Consider the following 18947-nt stretch of genomic DNA (forward strand, 5'->3'; position numbering starts at 1 on the left):
CAGGGAGCTTGCCCACAGAGCTTGTGGATTCCCTCTTCCTGGAAATGTTCAGGGCTGGGTTGGATGGGACTTTGAGCAAGCTGGTCTAGTGGAAGCTGCCCCTGCCCATGGCAGGGGGGGTGGAACTGGGTGATCTGTAAGGTCCCTTCCAACCCAAACCATTCTATGATTTGGTATTTTAATCAGCTCCTCTTTACATGCCATTTACTTGAGTTCTTTGCTGCATAGAAGCATCTGCAATATTTGCCTCCAGCAGGTAAGTGAATTTGTCTCTCTTTTTGATGAGGAAGAATGCCACTATTTAAACTTATCAATTTCACAATGAACTTAAAAAAAAGCAGCAGCAGGATCTGGATCAGTCTGAAATGAGTTTGACCATAACCTAGCAGGAGTTGCAAAAGAACTGGAAGACCTTTCTGAGAGGCTCTTTTTGTTCCCTGGCTCTCATATTAAACACGCACTTGGAGTCAGATGAAAGTGCTGCAGGAAGATGAGCGTTGTGCTTACCACAAGATTGGCATAATGGAACAGTAATTCTCTGTTCCTTCAGATAAAACCTGTCCGTTGTGCCTCTTGCTATTGCACTTGAATGCTGTAACTGCTTTTTCTGGCACATTTAAAATGTACTCTTGTTCTTATCTGTGTCAATTACAGCTTCAAAGTCTACCTCCATCTATCATCCATTATTCCTCTCCCTTAAATTACCTGATTGCTCCCCATCATCTTCCACTTCAAGAATAACTTTTTCAGTCATCCCCTGAGAGTCTTGCTGGAATGGACTAAATCTCAGATAACCTCTCTTGTCCTGCCTCTTTCTCCTTGCCAGTGACAAATGCTCCCAGCCTGGTGTGGTCCTGCTTGTGTATGCAGGCTGCCCCAGTGCATCATAAAACACTGATGTGATGAGCTACCTTCCTGTCCATGCCTCTTTCTGCTACCCTGCAACTGTGTGTTAAATGAGGGGTTAAGGGAAATTGAGTTAAATCCTTCATAGACAGACAGGAGAGGAAATTGGGCGTAAGAGAACACTCGATTTTAAAGCCACCTTGTTAGAGGAGTGCTATCCATGACCATGTCTGTAGTACAGCACACATTCTGAGTGATTTCTGAATTGTAAGAGCTGATATGTAAGCTTGAAAATTCTACTGAATGTAGTTTTGCCAGTCTGCCAGCAATTAAACATTTTGACTCGTATAATTAAAATAATTGCTCCTACTTGGGAACCTGTACTTTGTAGGTTTTACTCACTCAGAACGTGTGTTTTGAAAAGTGGATGTGTTTTTTAATACGTGCTGTACTTTAACTTCATATTTATGCTAAACTAGTCCTTCAAGCATCAAGTTGAAACCTCGGGTATAAAGCAAAGGAAGAGAACTGCATCTTTTCCCCTCCTGGTGCAAGTGCAGCACTGAACTGACTGCTGGGAGGAGGCAAATGAATACTGCTGCATGCAGGAGCTTAGCAAATCCAAACTTTGACTGGTAGAAAGAAAAACCTTTATAAAAACAAGGTGCTTATGGAGATCTTGAATAAATACCTGTCTGTAATTCAGTAACCCTAGGCAGTGCATGTCAGCTCCTCCTGTGAGTTCTGAGTGGGTGGAGAAATGCTTTCTTTTGAGTCTTTTTTTGTTCTGAGCTATTTAACACTTAGAGATTAAAACTTGGAACTCAAAGCTTGGCTTGTAGCACCTGTGTTCAGTAAGTTGTTTTAACTTCTCCCATGATTTAAAGGTTTGACTATCTCAAAAGCAAATTATAGTATTAAGTTATTACTGAGGTGATGAAATCAGAACTACAGGAATCTGGGAGAGCTTGGGAGGAGAAAAGACCAGACAAAAAAAGATCCTTTTGAAAGGAAGAGCAAAATAGATGCAGTAAACCCACCAGGGATAGAGGCTGAAGGAGGGCATCAGCAGGAGGGGAGTGCTCAAGATTGTCCCCAAGCTTGGCAGAGCAGTGTGGTGGGTCTGGCTGAAACAGCTGCTGTTGTGATGTGCTTTACAACCCAGACGTGCCATCTTTTCTTTAGGGCTCATTTTTAGGTTCACCACATAATGATCTGGTTTATGCTGTAGCCCACAGAGTTTGTTTCCACCACTGGAGGAGCAGGGGACTGCAGAGTGGGGACTTACTAGCCAGTGTTGCTGCCAGAGGCAGCATCTCCTGGAACCACACCCCGAGGGGCTTTGTCCTGGGGTAGGAGCTCAGTCTGTGCACAGGTGTCAACATGCATCCCTCTAGTGCAAACATGATGTAATCTGACTTTAAAATAAAATGCTTTTTTTTTCCTCCAGAGTCCTTACACATTTTGGTTGACATAGTGCAGTATGTACATCTGCTTAGGCTTTGTCTATGGCCCAAAGGGTGGGGAAATACAGGAAAAGCTTGTTTTACTTGGTTGGAATGTATTTTCATAACTTTAATGCACAGTGGAAGATATTGTACCATTCTACTTTTGTGGACTTCAAGAGCATCATAGGATGTGGGAGTAAGATGCAGATGCTCTGGTCTTGTGTACAGAGTGACGATGGTTGCTTATGCTGTATATAGCTTCATTAGAAGTTTAAATATTTAAATGTCAATCCTTAAAGCTATATTCCTAATGGCTTATTTTTGCTCATGGTTGCTTGAGGAATATCTTCACCATAAGATAAAATGGTTACTGCAAAGTAACTGGCAACTTCCAAAAGTCTAAACAGAGATGTCTGTGGCCAGTGAGTAAGTGGTAATGGATGAATCATCTTCCTGGCATAGTATTGGAATATCCTATGCTGTGTCTGAAATGGAACCTGCATTAAACTTCCCAGAATTTGTCAGGCTTGTGCTTGATGCTCTGAAGAGTGCAGACAAATACTCTGATTTATTCTTCTCTGGCTTCATGTAGGACCACAAACTGGAGTACAGTTAAGCATCGTTTAAATGTGAGGAGTAGCTGCATTTCAATGGCAAGTCCAGAGGTAGGAGGGAGTGTGGAATAAAAGACCCTAGGCTAGGCAAGGACAATGGAAAGCATTAAACAGGAAATAGGGTATATGGTTAAGGGGGGAGGCCCACAATATCCTGAAAAATGCTATTGAAATTTTTAAATGCTTGCTTTTTGTTGCAGATTAATCAGCCACTCGATGGGGATTAACAGTGGAGCACCTCTTTGTGTCGCCTTTCCACCCCTCTGTAGCAAGAATAACAACTTCAGCACTTCTTCAATAATAATTATGAAACTGGTATTAACTGAATGGCAATTATGGATTTTTAACTCTAACTCACAGTAAACCAGCAAGCCATATGTTGAAATTCCTACCAAATAGCTTTTTGTTCTTAATGTCTTGTATCTCTACAAGAAGTTGCAAGATACCTGTTTGTACAAGAGGAATATAAGCATTACTTGCCTGAGGAACAGAAGCTGAAAAAGAAGACACCCTAACTTGTTTGTGGAGTTATGGTAGTATTATTTATATAGATACAACAAAGATATATATATATTTTTTATGGTAATGAAAATGGCTCCCCAGAATGCTGACTCGGAATCTATGCAAGTTCAAGATCTACCTGTGGCACAGCTTCAGAAACCAGAGAGCAAGGAGAATGAAAGTAGGGAGGAGACCATTAGTGAAGGCTCCATAGACCGGATACCAATACGCCTGTGGGTGATGCATGGTGCAGTCATGTTTGGCAGGGAGTTCTGTTATGCCATGGAGACAGCTTTGGTAACACCTGTATTGTTACAAATTGGTGAGTAGCTCTTACTTCTGTTCATCAAAACTGTCTGTTTGCATTGACTGAAGTCAGGGGAAGAGGGAACTGGGATCTGCCAACTGAAAATACACAAGGTAAAAGATTTGGTGGTTTTATTGGCTGTACCACTCATTCAGTTGTGTGACCGTGTTTAAATGGGGAGGATTTCTATATGTATTCATCTGCTGTCTAATATTGCTTCCCTCTGTAAAAAAATTTCACCTGATTTAAGTCTAAAATTCTTTACTAAAAGGTAAGTATCCTCAAGACAATGTTAAAGGGTTGCAATGAAGCATTTTTTTCACTTAGGGAGAAAAGCTTCAGGTTACAGTACTTGAGAATAAACAGATAAATTGTCTTTTCCAGCTGCTAGCAAAATATTACATGTATTTCAAACAACTAGTGAGTCTTGTTCTGTGACTGTCTAGTTTATAACACGTGAATACATATGAATAAACTGACATCAATAGCTTTCAATAATGATAGGGTAATGGGCTTTAGAATAGGAGTAGACAGTGTTACATTTCATGGTGAGTACTGTAATTAGGTTTCCAATAAACTGCTTAAAGTATTAGAGTATCTGGCATTACCTTTATCAAATCCAGAAAATCGTGTTCTCTACAGGATGTCAGAAAAAGCTGCATCAAACTGAATGGAAGTACCAGACCCAGCTTGATTCCATGAGTGAATAAATCCAAGGATGTGTGCACTGTATAATTGTGTGTATATATGTATATTATCTTTGCTTAGGCTTATACACAGAGCTGTGCCTTCCAGCATGCTCAGCTGTGGCCACACAAGCACTCAACCAGCTCTCTAAAATAATATTCACTGGGTACAGTTTACAACATTGTTTAAAACCTTCAAGGTTCACATCTCAAAACATCTTTTAATGTTTCATGTGACAAAAGGGTGTATGAGGTTGACTTTGAACATGCAGTGTACAAATTCTTTCATGCAGTTTTCTTGCAGTTAAAAACATGTTTTCAAATGGAGTTACTGGTCAGTTCATTTTGAATCAATAGAGGGGTCAATGATCAGTGCAGTTGGCATAACTCATCATCTCTCATGACACCTTCAAGTTTTCCTGACAATTTTCATTTTCAGAACTCATCAAACACCATTTTTGGATCTATTAGTGTCTTAGTTAAAATGGATTATAGGTGTTCCCCAAATAGGAGCTTTCTGGTTTAACCTGTCTTACTGAATAAAACAGATGCAACTTCATCTAGGAATGTTTGTGTCCATAACTTGTTCTGAGGTTTTGCCTTTTGGGTAAGTTGAGATTTAGAGACTTTAGTAATTTATATTAGTAGTGTTTGTTCAATTACTGTCTACTGTGAATGCAAAAAAAAACTTGCATCCTCGTCTGCATGGAGAAGAGCTCCAGTTCTGTAAGTGACCTGTAGTTTTCCTTTTGCTTTCTTCTTTCTGCTGATGCTTGGATGTTTAAAATATATAGCTGGTTAAGCTGACTTCATCTAAGGTCAGACAGTATAATTAAACCATCTCCTTAATTACTGACCAGTCTACTAGTTTTTCTTCTGTGAGCTCTTCCAGCAGATCTGTTTCCTCCAGATAATTAATATCTCTTCCCTTCCTTCCCTAACCCCAGTGATCAAAATAACATTGGGATTTGGGGGAAGGGAAGAGCTCTCACTTTGAGAGAAGCTGGCAAATCAACAAAGTGATGCAGAAGGCTGTGGGGAGGGATGGAATGATGTTCCATGCCACAGAGATAAGAAATAAAGGTAGCTGGTTACAAATGGTAGTGCTCTGGGAACTAATTGAAATCTTTCATCCTCTGGCTCCTGTTCCCTCAGCAGGGGAATAAACAATGCTGGATTCATTGAAGGGTTAAGTTATTCACGGGTGACTTATCTAGCCTGTTTGGTAATTACCTCTTACATGGTTCTGTTTACCTTTATCAACCTCAACATCTGTCTGCCTCAACATGAGCTATATTTATTCCTCACTGGAGGGGGTTGCATATAGCTGTTGAACTGCTGTAATATTCCCTTTGCTTCTTTTGGTAAAAACATTGTTTTTTTTCTGTGATTAAATTAACTTGAGAAATTATTTTTTTAGAATTGGCACCTGGGGACATGTAGTGACTCAGCCCACTAACTTTGCTTATAATAAATTGAAGAGCCAGAAGCCTTTTGGGTATAAAATACTCTTCCTTACAGATGTATGTTAAATAAGCTTTATGGTGTGTTCCTGTGTTCTGCATCTCAGGGGAAACTTTGGTCACACATGAAAAGTTTAGGCACATTAGTATGATGTTACACACTCTCTGCTTGCAGGTATTTGATTTTCCTAACTCTTTCTGTACCCTGGATTGGAGGTGTAGCTTCAGCCTGGCAGATGAACAACTGGTCCTGCTTGTTCTGTAAGCCATGAGATTTCAGCAGCTGAAGGTGATAGTCCTTTGGGTAGTCCCTTGCCAATTCAGCAGTGGCTGGATTCTCAGTTTGTTTAAATTTCCTGAAGTTTTGCACTTTTAACAAAGCTAAAGGCAGCAGTGAAAGCTGCATGGATCAATGGGTATTATGAATTGGAAAGGTCTAGAAATACATGTTGCTGTACCCTACCAATATGAGCTCTGATTTGTGACTCAAATCGCAGTCTATGCTTAGATTGTTATGTTGCCTTGTCAGAAATGTAGCTACAAATCTCTAACAGCCTTGTAGTCATAACTGGGTTTTAGTAGCTTAGCAACAAGAAAGAACAAGCCAGATATATAATACATGGGGGTTTTTTTATTCTAACTTGCTCTTTGATTTCTTACTATCTACAGCTTAAGAATTCAAAATGAAGCAGCTAATTTGTTCAGAAGGATTCAGAGGATATAAAAATATAGAAATATGAGAAGTGGCAGGCTGACTTCAGATGAAATTTCACTGGTTGGCACTTCCACAAGTTTTGATCTCTAGAAATCTTCATTAACCTAGTTTTAGAGACCTGTTCAAGCAGCAGATCCTCCCAGGTAGCATTAGAACTTTACTAGAAATAAACTGCCAGTGCTTTCAGCACTCTAGTTTTACTTGTTCATCAGCCCAAGGTGTTTGAGAACTGGAGTGTTTTCATGTTACTCTTGAGTGTCTGTGTATTAACACTAATGTTTGCTTCCCCTCATGTATTACAGGCTCCATAGGAGCAGGATGATGCTTTTGTCCTCTGAAACATCTGGTATTTAGTGCTGCTTCTCTTCTGTGAGAGGGAATTAAAATCCCTGCCATTGTTTATAAATGCCAATATATCTTCTTCCACAGTTAAACTTGGCTTCTAAGGATTAAACCTCTAAAACTACTTCCAGTTCATAAGAGTTCAGGGAAAATTTGGATACATTTTAAATTTCTTGAGAGGGATTTTCAGCAAATAAAAATGAGGAGAAACTGAGTGGTATGATGTAACTTGGAGACACCTATTTTTTTTTTGAAGAAACCTGTTCAATGAAATCACAATACATGATTTCTGTTACCAATACTTTAAGTCATTAATGAATAGCATAATTTGGTCACTTTAGATTATTTCAGTTATAATTCAAGACCCATCTGGGTTGTAATGCAACCAGTTAAAACCGTTTCAGTTCTTCTGAAAGGTGGGATCCGTGTGCCTAAAGAAGAAAAAATGAATAAAAATCTGTGTTCTGTGACTTGGGGTGGCTGCTGCTTTCAGCATGAAAAACGTGCTGTCTGACTAATGAGTAGTGGTAGCTGTAAACATGAGGGTTCACATTTTGTCTAATATGATAAAAGCTTTTCCAAGCCTTTCCTGTTGCTACAAAGGCTCCTCCCAATGCTATTGAGTGTTTTATGAATAGTTAATGGGCACGGAATTGACTGTCAGCACCAGAACTGTTCCTCATTCCCCTGAATAAATTAAATCTATTACACCAGTGCTTTCAAAAGGGAGCTGTGTGCATTCACATAAGGAAACCCACTAACAATTCACAAGGAAAGACATGAACAGTTTACATGTGCTGCTTACCTCTAGTGCCTCTTAAATTTAGGCATGTTTCTCTGGTAGAGTACAGGAGCAGCCTTGATTTTTGTGCATTTTGTATCTGAGTGCCTATCTGTGATGGCATCACACTGTTTTGCTGTGAGAGTTAATGGGCTATTGTAGTAAACATTAGCTAGTATAGCATTAAATATTGAAGTTGGTCATTTGAAGCTTAACCCTGAGCATGGTGTTCTTTTTAGGCAGTACTAAGGAGTGGCACTTCTGCAAACTGTATTTCAATGCTAGTTAATAGACTTTAAGAAGGGCTGAGCTAAGCAGAGGAGGATACTGTAGGTTAGTTTTGTTTGGAAAATAAAGTCTCTCTCATATGCTTTCAAAACAGTAAAATACTGGAGTCATTCATGTCTCATGCAAGGCATGAGACTTGTTTTCTGTGTTACACATGTAGAAATGCTGTTCAGGGGTTTGGGCTGTCATTTCTCAGTTAAAGCATTTAGACATAGTATCTCAGGAAATGAAAATTATCAAATTCTTCCAGCCTAAAGCATACCAGGCCATGCTTAAATGGGTCTCAAAAAACTAGTTCATGTGAAATTGCCAGCGTGGAAAAAGTGTTATGCACTAATTTGGAAAGCTGATTCTGAGAAATCTCCAAGTGGTAGCTGAGAAGTCATTACGCTGAAGAGATTTAAAATTAGAGTGAACTTTCAGTAGGAAGTAGTGAATATTTCCATTGAAATTTGGTGTTGATATCTGTCAATGGACGTAGGTAAAGGACAGATTATGAAGATGGATTTAGAAACCAAGCATGAAATGTTGAGTTAAGTTAGCTTTTAGGGATGTTTCTTCAAAGGAATTAAAGTATCAGTTGCTTACTCAATTCAGCGTGGAAGGGATAGCCTTCCTAAGGGTAAGCCTGAGATCAAAGAAAATCTAAAAACCTTAAAGACCTGGTGGGGAGAAGGGAACAAAGGGATTGGATGAGCTTTTGGAGGCTGTCTATAATTGAAGTGAAAAAAGGCTGACTGGCTGGAAAAACTCACAGATGGAGGAAGCTCTTCGACATGAAGCAGCATTGACTATTCCAGCTCAAGCAGTTAGGTTTATTCCTCTGCCAGAGATTACATTTATGTTAAGGTTGTAGGTATTTAGAACTGTCTTTCTACAAAGCTGCATCTTACAATTAAGCTGTGTCTTACCAGGAGGAAACTGCTTGAATTACTGTAACCTGCACTTTGACTCTCCAAGTTAAATTCCTGCACGATCCAACTGCATTTGGCCTCCCAGGGGTAGCAGCATTTGATGCTGAGAGTGAATTGCAGGGTCTGAATTCTTCCTTGGAAGAAATCATGGCTAGAGAGCTGACCTGTCCCAAGAGGGGACTGTAACACAGCTAACCTAAGGAGAAGAATTTACAGTGGATCCAGAAAACTTAAAAATAATAAACACTTAATTAAATACATTTTTCAGCCTTGTTAGCTTTGAAGTTAGTCTTTAAGATCATGTGAAGTTTGCATTCAGATCTCAGGCAGTGGAATGTATAAAACAGCAAATATTGTGCCTGAGGCACATGTTAATTGCACTATAAAACCTCCCCACCCATCATTTTTTACTTATTGGCTAATTTTAGGCCCACTAAGGGGTTGTGTAAGACTAATTTTACTGCACTACTTTAACCAACAGGCAAGTCAGTAAAGCTGACTATCATATCATGTATCACTCGTCTACATAAAATAGCTTTTGACTTCTAATCAACAGCAGCACAGGTTTTGAACATGTGTAATCCTTAGTGGGAGGTTTAAGGGTATGTTCAAGGCACCTTTAAAGGAAAGGTGCTATGCAGCTATTAAGATTTTTTTAATCCCGGGGCAGTAGGAACACAGGCTTTATTTTCATATCAAGGGAAGTGCCACAGCCTGGCAGTTGTGCAATAGCTGTTACTTACAGAGCTTTTTTTATAGTAATGTTCTCTTTCTCTTTAACACTGAATCTGGATTTTAGAGGCACAACTGATAACACATGGCAGATTTTCACCTGGGGTAACATGAGGATTTGTGCTGGCATCAGGATTGTAGAGACAGTGTGGCTTTGGACAAATAGCCTCACTAGGAAAGGGAAGTTGAGTGTGAAGAAATTCAGAGGCTTCTCCCATAGCATGAAATGTGCTTCCTATTACTTAGCAGTAGGTGACTTTTTTTTTTGTTCCCCTTTTTTTGGCTGAATAAGGTCTGCCAAAGAAGCTGCTTCTAAAATAAGTCTCATGCTTGCTCTGGTGCTGTTTTCTCCCATTCCAGATCTTTAAAAGCCCTTGATCTTTCATGTACTGTGAGAACATTAATACTCTTTTTCCTAGTATAAAGAATGTTTGCAGTAAAAATTGTGGGAGAATACTTGAGTCATAAAATGGTTTGTGTTGGAAGGGACCTTTAAAGATCATCTAGGTCCAAGCTCCCTGAGTTTGGAGAGCTTGTGTGGTCTGAGTTTAGTGAGTGACCAGATGCGACTCGCCAGAAACACGGACGGGTCTGGGAACTAAGAACCAATAAGGTACACTGCAAGACAAAGCAAGCCACATAAAAATGCAGAGTGTCAGCTCTTATATAGGGATGGGTGTTTAAAAGCAGTTTTTAATTTTGTATCTGTTCTCCAAATCTTTCTTCTCCTGCAGCAATAGACATTTTAGTCTGTGGTTTGTGGAAGGAGCTTGAGGCCTCCAAAAATAATCCCTCCCTAAGGAGGACGTGGACATCTCTACCCATATGTAGAGGCTACTTTCTACTAGAAAATCTTTCCTGTCTAGCATGCTGCCTCCTTTTTATCTTCAGTAGCCAAGGTTTAAGAGAATGAACGTTTTGGAATGACTTAGGAGTACTTTGATGTGTCCCCCTTCTCTCACAAATACCTTTTTCTCCACCACCCCAAGGAGATCTAGGAAAGCAGCAGGAGTAAGGCCACATGACTACTGTTGGCCTGTGGCAGCATTAACTAGTTATGGGACTTTAATAAATTATAAGCAGGTATTTTTTAATTTGCATATCAATTACGGCTTTTAAATTTTCTTTCAGTCTGTTGCCTATTTTTACTTCTCTTTTAACATGAGGTCACTGAATTGTCTTGCACTGCTTCCCTCTCACCTCAGCCCCACCTTGTTGCTGTAGCTAAGGCAAGGGTATAGGCTGCATTCTGCTTTCAAGGGCAGCTCTGGAGCAGAAGAGGTGAGTACAGGACTCGGAATGCAGGATCTAGGAGAGCAAGATGTCAGGTGAGCCTGTGAATGTGTGTGAGTGCACAGCAGCCATCTCAGTTTGTTTTCTGTTTGGATTTTAAGTTTGACCCTCCACTCTGACCAAGAGGTAACTTTGGAACAGTGATAACAGATGAAACACAATCATGCTTCCATGCTCTTTGTTATGAAGTAATTGCCACCAGGGCAATTTTCCAGCAGGCTATTGCCTGTTCTTCACTGCAAAAAGAAACCTTTCAGCTCTTTGGATGGGGTTCTGGTGGCAGAGACTTGCAGATGCAGAACTGAGATTTGGGCACCCAGCTTTTGAAACTTGCAACACCAAGACTTGAATCAATGATTTTCTCTTGAACGTGGATTGTGAAACAGGTTATAAGAAGGGAATGGCTGAGAACTACTTAATGAACAGGAGTCTTACTTTTCAAGGAAATAAAATTAAGGCTGCTTTTGAAATGGATGTCAACAGGCTGTTGCCAAATCACGTAATGCATTAATAAAGCATGCTTCAAGAGGATTGTCAAAACAGCAGCCTCTTAAACTCTATTCTCCTGGTCTCCTGTGTGCTTGTTGCAACAGTGTTTCTGTTGTGATGTACCCTCTGAACTCTAATCATCCTCTTTTAACCAAACAACAGTTGACAAGGTTTCAGATACACATCCTGCAGGGTATTTTGCAAGAAAATATTGGAGAAGTTTTGAGCTGCTGATTGAGTTTGATAAAATTTAATACAAGTCCATTTAACTAAATGGTGAAAAACCAGGACATAGATTTTATTTACATTGGTTTGGTTAAATGCCCAATAGCTCATATCACTACATAAACACATTCCTCTCTGGAGTCTTGAGTAACAGTGAGTAAAAAGCAGCACAGATGCAGATATTTCCATAAATAGATAAACCCAGCAATATACTGCATTAACATTTGGTGACCTTCAGTGAGAGTCTTGTGGTGGATTTTTATTTTGTAGTGTGGTAGATGCAGAGCGTGTAACCTGGATATGACCTGGTTTTCTACAGAAATAAATTGGATTTAAAAGGCTTTCATCAGACAAGCCAGTATAACTTGCCCACAGTCAGAATGACCCAAAAGCCTAAACTCTGCAAAGAAAAATAGGATAAGCAGGTAGCAAGGAGAGGGAAAGACTTTTAGCTGGGGGCTGTGGCTGATGAGTGCTGGCAGCACTTGCTAAGTACTTGAGACCTGGTAGCTGATTCCACCTGTGCTTTGAAACTGAGAAAAGATGCAAGTCCTTTCTTTGTTGTCACCCCTCATTTGGGCAAGAGTATGTAATCCACATTCCCCATCTTCCTGGGGAAACCAGGCTTCCCCCTTGCAGTCACTGTCATGGGAAACTGTTCCACTTTGTAAAACAGCATAGAAGTTGATGAAAACAGGTTTTCTAGGTAACTGTACTGTCACTGTAGCATCTGTCTTAGCTGGCCCTGTTTCTGTTGAATCCCTTTGTAATGTAGGTTCTTTGAGTTGTTTCAACCTTGCAATGGTCCCTGTCCACTTGGCATTCTGAAAAGTAAAGATTTGGATGCAAATACCTTCTTGGGACTGGGTAAACAGAAGGATTTGAGTCTTAAATTTCCTGTTATGGATGGGGAGTGGTGGCTGCTGCATTAGTGCTCTGCTGCAGTTAGCTGCCATCTCTGCAGGCTGGGAGGAGTGCTCCATGTGAGGACAGAGCTGATGTCTTGTGTAGCAGCTGGAACTGCTCTGACACTCCTGCATGTGACCCCACCAACGTTTTGCATAGCAGCTGGTGGGAGACTTTGGAGAAAAGGCAGAGGAGCTTGAACTTCAGAGGTAGAACAGTTGAGTGCTGCAATCACAACTTCACCTACCTCCACATCACTGAGTAAAAGGTGCTTTAGTGAAGCAAACTTTCTGCAAATGGAGACTGAGTTATCTGGAAGGCAGAACTGCAGCCATAAGTAGTGTCAAAACAGAGATGTCACTGTGACAGGCAGTCTTCAGGAACAGGTTCCACCCACAGCTCAAGAAGCCTTAACACCTCCAGAGCAAGACTGCCTTTCCCCAGGGAAGTGCTGATGTGGAGAACATGGAACAGAAAGGACCAGTCCCTGCTGTGCCCTGCTTCTGCCCTTGGGATCAGTTTTGTCTTTGGCACCTGTCCCACCATGAGGCAGTGCAATCTGTTTTAATATGCTGATAAATTTTGTATAGCTTCTGCTCAGATCATAGGAACCTTGAATTTCTCTCCTCTGGATCCTGATTTTTGCTCTTTCTGGCTTAAGTGATAACCCAAGCTGGATGGTTTAAAAACACAAATTTCCACCTTTTATGAGTTGTGCTGCTCTGTAAACAATGGTCTTTCAGTAATTCATCTATCAGAATTGAGATCCCCCAGGATAATCTGCAAATTCCAAAAATATCCTTCTGGCTTTAAAGGAACTCTTGATCTGGAGGTGTTTTAATACCTCTTCCAAATGTTGAGTCTGGACACTTCTGGAAATGAAAGCGGTTTTTTTGGAGAATGGAGATCAAGGTCAGCCGCCAGAGTTCACATAGGTGGCAGGAAAATTAATGCTAAATTACATTTTCTAAAATTAGTATTAAACTTTGAGAAATCTTCATGGATCTAAACCCAAGGAGGTGCCTCAGGTACTGAGATAAATAGCTGTTTACGGGGACAGATGAGCTGCGGTGGGTACGGCTGCAGCAGTCACTGTGTTTTCCTTGCCTGATTTGGAAAGTCAAACACAGCGTGTTGCCAAGCCAGGCGTTGCTGGCAAGGACGAGTCATTACAGGCATACCTGCTGTCTTACATGGGCTACATCAGGTGACTTAAAAATGATTGTTTATCATGCCCAGATGCAAATTAAACAATTTCTGTAGCGCTGGGATGCCACTGCAGCCTCGGAAACATCTGATCTGGTATTCTGCTCCAAGCTACAACAGAAATGAAGAACAGATGCACTGTGCTCTGCTCCTCCTTTCTCCCCTTGAGTCATTACACTGTAAAAATTTACAAAAATAGGTTTCTGGTTGCTAGATAGTTTATCACCTCTGTGGTAGTTCTGCACTGTATCTACCTTTGTAGAGAAACTGCTTATTCAAAGGATTTGGGTGTTTTTTTCCCTTACTCCTGTTAATGCTTTTGCAACATGAATTGACTGTTGCTTACTGACTTTAAATGAGAGCAGAAGGAAACTTTGTCATGTCTGAAATGCAAATTGAGTTGTAAATGTTTTCCTTCCTTTTTGGTTCAACAAATAGCAGTGTGCAAGAAACAGTTTCCAAAGCTGCACTGGTCTTGGAGTTCATCGCTAGCAACCTGTGGCAAGGACACCCCTTCCCTAGGGATTTCCTGGGTCCCTCCAGAGACAAACATGTTGTGTAAGGATGGAAAAGCTGAAGAAGCATGTGGGGGAGCTTTCAGGATGTTCGGGGACTGAATGAGAATGTAAGATATAATCAGTTAAAAAGCTGAGGGTGGCTCTTTCTCCATAATTTAATTAAGGAGTCATCTTAACAAGTGCTCACTTCTCTGAGGTGGTCAAAGCCATAGGTCATAAGTGTTGTGCAGGGGCTCCATGGGTTTGGATGGCAGTCAGTGTGTTTGGGAAGTTATGGAGATAAATGAAGGGGAAGGCTTTTTGTCTGCAGAATGGATTCTTACCCCACTGATGTGGCAAATGTGTTTAAAAATGTTTTCAAGTGTTCTTAAGCTGTAATCTTCAGGGGAGGAGATTGGTAGAATTTCTCTCAGTCAGATATGAAGAACTGCCAAATTCAGTCTTGAAAATTATTTTTGTTTCCTCTGTTGATGACTGAATAATGCTGCTTTGCTGACTACCCCTATAACTCATTCCATTCTTTTAGAACTTCAAATGATAAGAAAATAAACAAAGTGATGTAAAGTAAAACAGTTTCACAATATGATAAAAATACTTGTCTGGTTGTTTGGAAAAGTTCTGTTCTGCTTTGTCCACATTAAGGCCTAATTCTCATTATTTGCACGTTTGGAAATGCTTGCTGTCCTACTTGCTGATGTGCTCTGCTTGTTCAGCTTCAGATTTTATTGGTAAATTATCCTTCCATGCACAGTCCTACTGACTGTGAAACCTAACACACGCCAGGATAAAAACCTCTGCGGCACGAAGTCTTTTTCATCTTGTGTGATTACATTTTATTTCAAGCTATCTGTTCCAGTTATTTGGTACCAAATGACTCCGTGGCTCTCCTTTCCCTTCATGTAGAAACACAAGTGGTGTAATTTTTAAACAGCTCGGTGAGGGTGGGGGAGCCGCTCCTCCGGGACGCGCTGGATGTGTTGTTTGGAGTGTTGCCTGGGATTTGGGGGTTAAGCTCTGCTCTAGTTACCAACATTTCCCATGTGTGCAACTTCATACTATGATCCTGCAAGCTCAAAATACCAAGATCAAGATTTTTGTATAGCCAGAGTTCAGAAGACTTCAATGTGAAAGCAGCTCTGCTTTTAAATCTCTGCGGGCCGCGTGTGGAACGTGTTTCGTGTAAGTGAATGCTGAAGCCAAAACACACAAGTTTATAGAAGAAGGCGTGTAGGAAAGTTTGAGGCAGGCTGCATAAACACCAACACTGTCTTTTTAATCAGCCTCCATAATTTCATCTCAGAGCATTATTTTCTATAATGCTTTCCCCATAAGGCAAGCAGTTGGGGTGTGAATAGCTCTAGAGGAAGACCACGTGAGGGGCAGGGAGGGGAGCAGGACAACCCTCAGTGAATTTAAATGAAAATTCTCAGTCTAATACTCTTGCTACCAGCATTTGTGTCTCGAGACTGTTAAAACAAGTGGTGGACTGCCCTGTTTTTCCTGGAGCAGTGGTCTACATGGAAACCCATGGCTGCAAACTACAGCCTGCAGTTCATTTGTTGAAGCAAATCGGAAAAGCACTAATAGGATTTATGTTTCCCTTGATATAGCCACATGAGGAATTAACCTCAATAAAGGCAACTGCTTAGAGGTATGCAGTTTCCCTTTAGGAGCTTAGTATGGGTTATTTTCAAAATTCCTCTGGTTTAAGTGTACAATGAATAATGAGTTAGAAGAGGCAATGTACTTATTTATGTATAGTTCAGCAGCACTTTTAAAATAGCAAATAATTTAGAAGTGACTGCAGTGTTACTGTTCTTAGCTGACTTATAGCTGCTAGGGCTTTCCAGTAGCAGTCGTGACAAAAATGACCCCAGGCAGATTGGCTCTTCCTATCATAAACAAACCTGCAGTCCTGAGGACTTCAGAAAGGCCAGAAGGTGGATTTTGCAGTGTAGTAACAATTAACAATACACTTTCTGTAACCCTGTTGTGGGAACAGTGACTTGGTGGGAGGCTCTGAGTGTTGAAACAGGGTGTAAAGCACTTTGAGGCTGCATGCCATGAATGGCCTAAGGAGTGCAGACAGGATCAGTTCAGCTTTTTTACCCTCTAATTCAGGCATTTCTAGCTGGAAAAAAATTACTTTTAGAGTTTGAAGTTTATATGAGGGGTACCTATAATGTTTATTAGCTCATATTTTTTTTGCCTTAGGTCAGCTAGGGTAATTATAGAACGAGCTGCCTGCACCATTTACTGACCCTTAAAAGGACGATGCAAATGTGATCCCAGCTGAAATTTAAAGATCAGCTGTCTGCTCAGTAATCCCTAGAAAGATGGAGGTTTCTCAGGTGGTATCTGCAGGCATACACAGGCCAAAAAACACCTCCTTTGGTCACTGTTTTCACATGGCTTTCAAAAATTCACACCTAAAAATTGAGGAATAATAGGATGATTTTTACAAGTGTGCAAAGACAAGCTCTGTGCATTTTACTTTGCTGTACACTTACTGTGTTTTCTAACACATGCAGCTTGAGGCTGGAAATGAGCTGTTTTCTTTGCTGCTTGCAATTCAAGGGCATGACTGTTGTGCTGACCCTACTCTCCCTGGCTGCCTGCTTGACAAAAAAAATCACTTTTTTGGCTACCTTCGTGTCTGTGTGCCTTCCTGTTTCAAGTTCTGTCCCTGGATCCACTGACCAGGTGCCATGCTGGGATGGATATATATGCCAGTCATTTTTTTGGCACTGTGAACCAGATCCTTCATTGTCTCCTAGGGCTTGGGGGTTGGTGGGGTAGCACAGACACACCAGGAGTAAACTTCTGCTGCAGTGAGTGGGAGTTTAGAATCCAGGTGATCCCTTCTAGCCCAGTGCTTGCTAGAATGATATTTTAAGCCTTAACCTTTGGCAAGTCTCATAAAATTTGGAATGTCCTAGCCACGCTTTTCATCTTGCCCTTGCTCGGGTCATGCTTCTGCCTCTCCTCCAGGTCTGGTTAGAGCAGTGCAATAAGGTCATCAGAGCTTCCCTTAGACACAAAATCCTTGCACCACAGAGCAGCATGGGACCAGAAAACCAAACTGAGGGCTCAGGGTTCACCTACTGCTGCCGTGTGGTGCTGCTGGGCATCCCCCTCCCAGCTGTAGGATTTTCACTGGAAACTCAAGCAGGACAAAGGTGCTTGTTAACCAGGTATTTTAGGGGCTGCTAAGGTGTCAGTTCAATCCAGGCTGAACGCAGATTTCAGAGTTAACAGTTCAGGTTTGGCTCAACTTGGGAGGGAAATGTAGGTGTTAATGCCAGTTTTTGGTTAGGATTTGGTTCAGCTATGTAAGTAGATGGTCATATTCTGGGGGATTAATGTTTAATCCCAGCAACAAAAGCTCCACTGTTGCACTGTTGATTAAGAGAATGGGCTTGAGAGTTGGCGCTGGAAGATTTCTACTGTACATGTAAGAGTCTCTTGAGCTTGAGGATTTTAAAGCGCATTTGAACCAAAATGCCTTTGTTTATAAAACTGCCAATATTGTAGAAGCGGTGACGAAAAGCCCTATTGAGCTTGGGATAAAGTGGGATGCTGCATACCTCCGGGGGACACACGTCACTGGAGCTGCTGCCTGAGCTGGCGGGGAGCCGGGGCAGGGAAGTGCTGCAGCCTTACGTAAGGCCAGGGGCTGGGAGCCGGGCAGCACGTACAGCAGGGGCAGCCTCATTGCGTCCCGAAAAGGCAGGGGGAGGAGGAGTGTGGCAAAACAATGTATCGATGGCTGCGTTCCTCTGCGCCTCGGCATGTGTTTAGATGTTTGTGAGTGATAGGAAATAGATGGTGGTGTCGTCGTGTGTGACCTTTAAATCCCTCTGTATCTGCAGCTTGCTTCACTGGCCAGCAACAGGAGACAGCGTTTGCAGCCTGGGGGTAAATGCACGGACGTTGTGAAGTTAGCCTTGAGTGGTTAGACTGAGAGATATATATTTTTTAACAATTCAATGCAACCTTCATTTTTCTGGGACCATGACTAACGTTCTTAGCTTTTTATTTCATGTAAACACCTTTGTTACCTCCCTGTAACTGTTTCTCGGTGGAGGTTAAAAAGAAATTTTCCTTTTACTGCTGATTTAGCACACTGGAAGTTGCATCAGATTTAATCTGTGCTCAATTTCAGCTTGTTAAGCACTGTGATGCAAATTCTGTGTTAGTGTCAAAGTGATGTATTTCTAAATATTGGTTAAGAAGTGAGGGAGGAAGAGAAGTTAAAAACAAGTTTCCCAAGAGCCAAAGTGGATGGCACAGATAATCTAGAAAGCTCCAGTGAACCAGTTTCATCAGTCAATAGGAGCTCTTGGCAGTGTTGCTTTTCTGTGCCCTCTCTGGAGCTTAATGACCTGGTGCAGCGTGGAGAAAGCTTGTTTGGCACTCTCCGTGGTCTTTCTATAAAAGGTTCATCTTCTGGTTTAATTAAACCTGCCACTTTTTGTTGGACTGAATGGACATTGGCAAGAACAAGGGCTGTACTTCCAGTAAGGTTATCTTTCTGCACAACCTCTGAGAATTGCTAAGCATTTTTACTGGAATAAAAAATTTTACAACAGCAATTGGTTCTTTGGTCTTTCCCTGAGCAGGGTGTGTGTTGTATGTGCTGCTTCTGGTTCCTGCTCTCCTGCAGCAGGAAA

The 18947-nt window shown here is 41.2% G+C and overlaps 1 protein-coding gene across 1 annotated transcript in view; it reads left to right on the forward strand.

Annotated features, from left to right (window-relative positions):
* Nucleotides 1-3133: 3133 nt before the first annotated feature.
* SLC45A4 (solute carrier family 45, member 4) overlaps nucleotides 3134-18947 on the forward strand; it is a 32755-nt gene continuing 16941 nt past the window's right edge. The window contains exon 1 of the mRNA XM_008936860.1: nucleotides 3134-3731. Within this exon, the coding sequence (XP_008935108.1) occupies nucleotides 3488-3731 (244 nt within the window). The 5' untranslated portion in view covers nucleotides 3134-3487. The remainder of the gene's footprint in view (nucleotides 3732-18947) is intronic.

The sequence above is a fragment of the Merops nubicus genome, unplaced genomic scaffold, assembly GCF_000691845.1.
Source record: "Merops nubicus isolate BGI_N331 unplaced genomic scaffold, ASM69184v1 scaffold853, whole genome shotgun sequence".
In the NCBI taxonomy this organism is placed as follows: domain Eukaryota; kingdom Metazoa; phylum Chordata; class Aves; order Coraciiformes; family Meropidae; genus Merops; species Merops nubicus.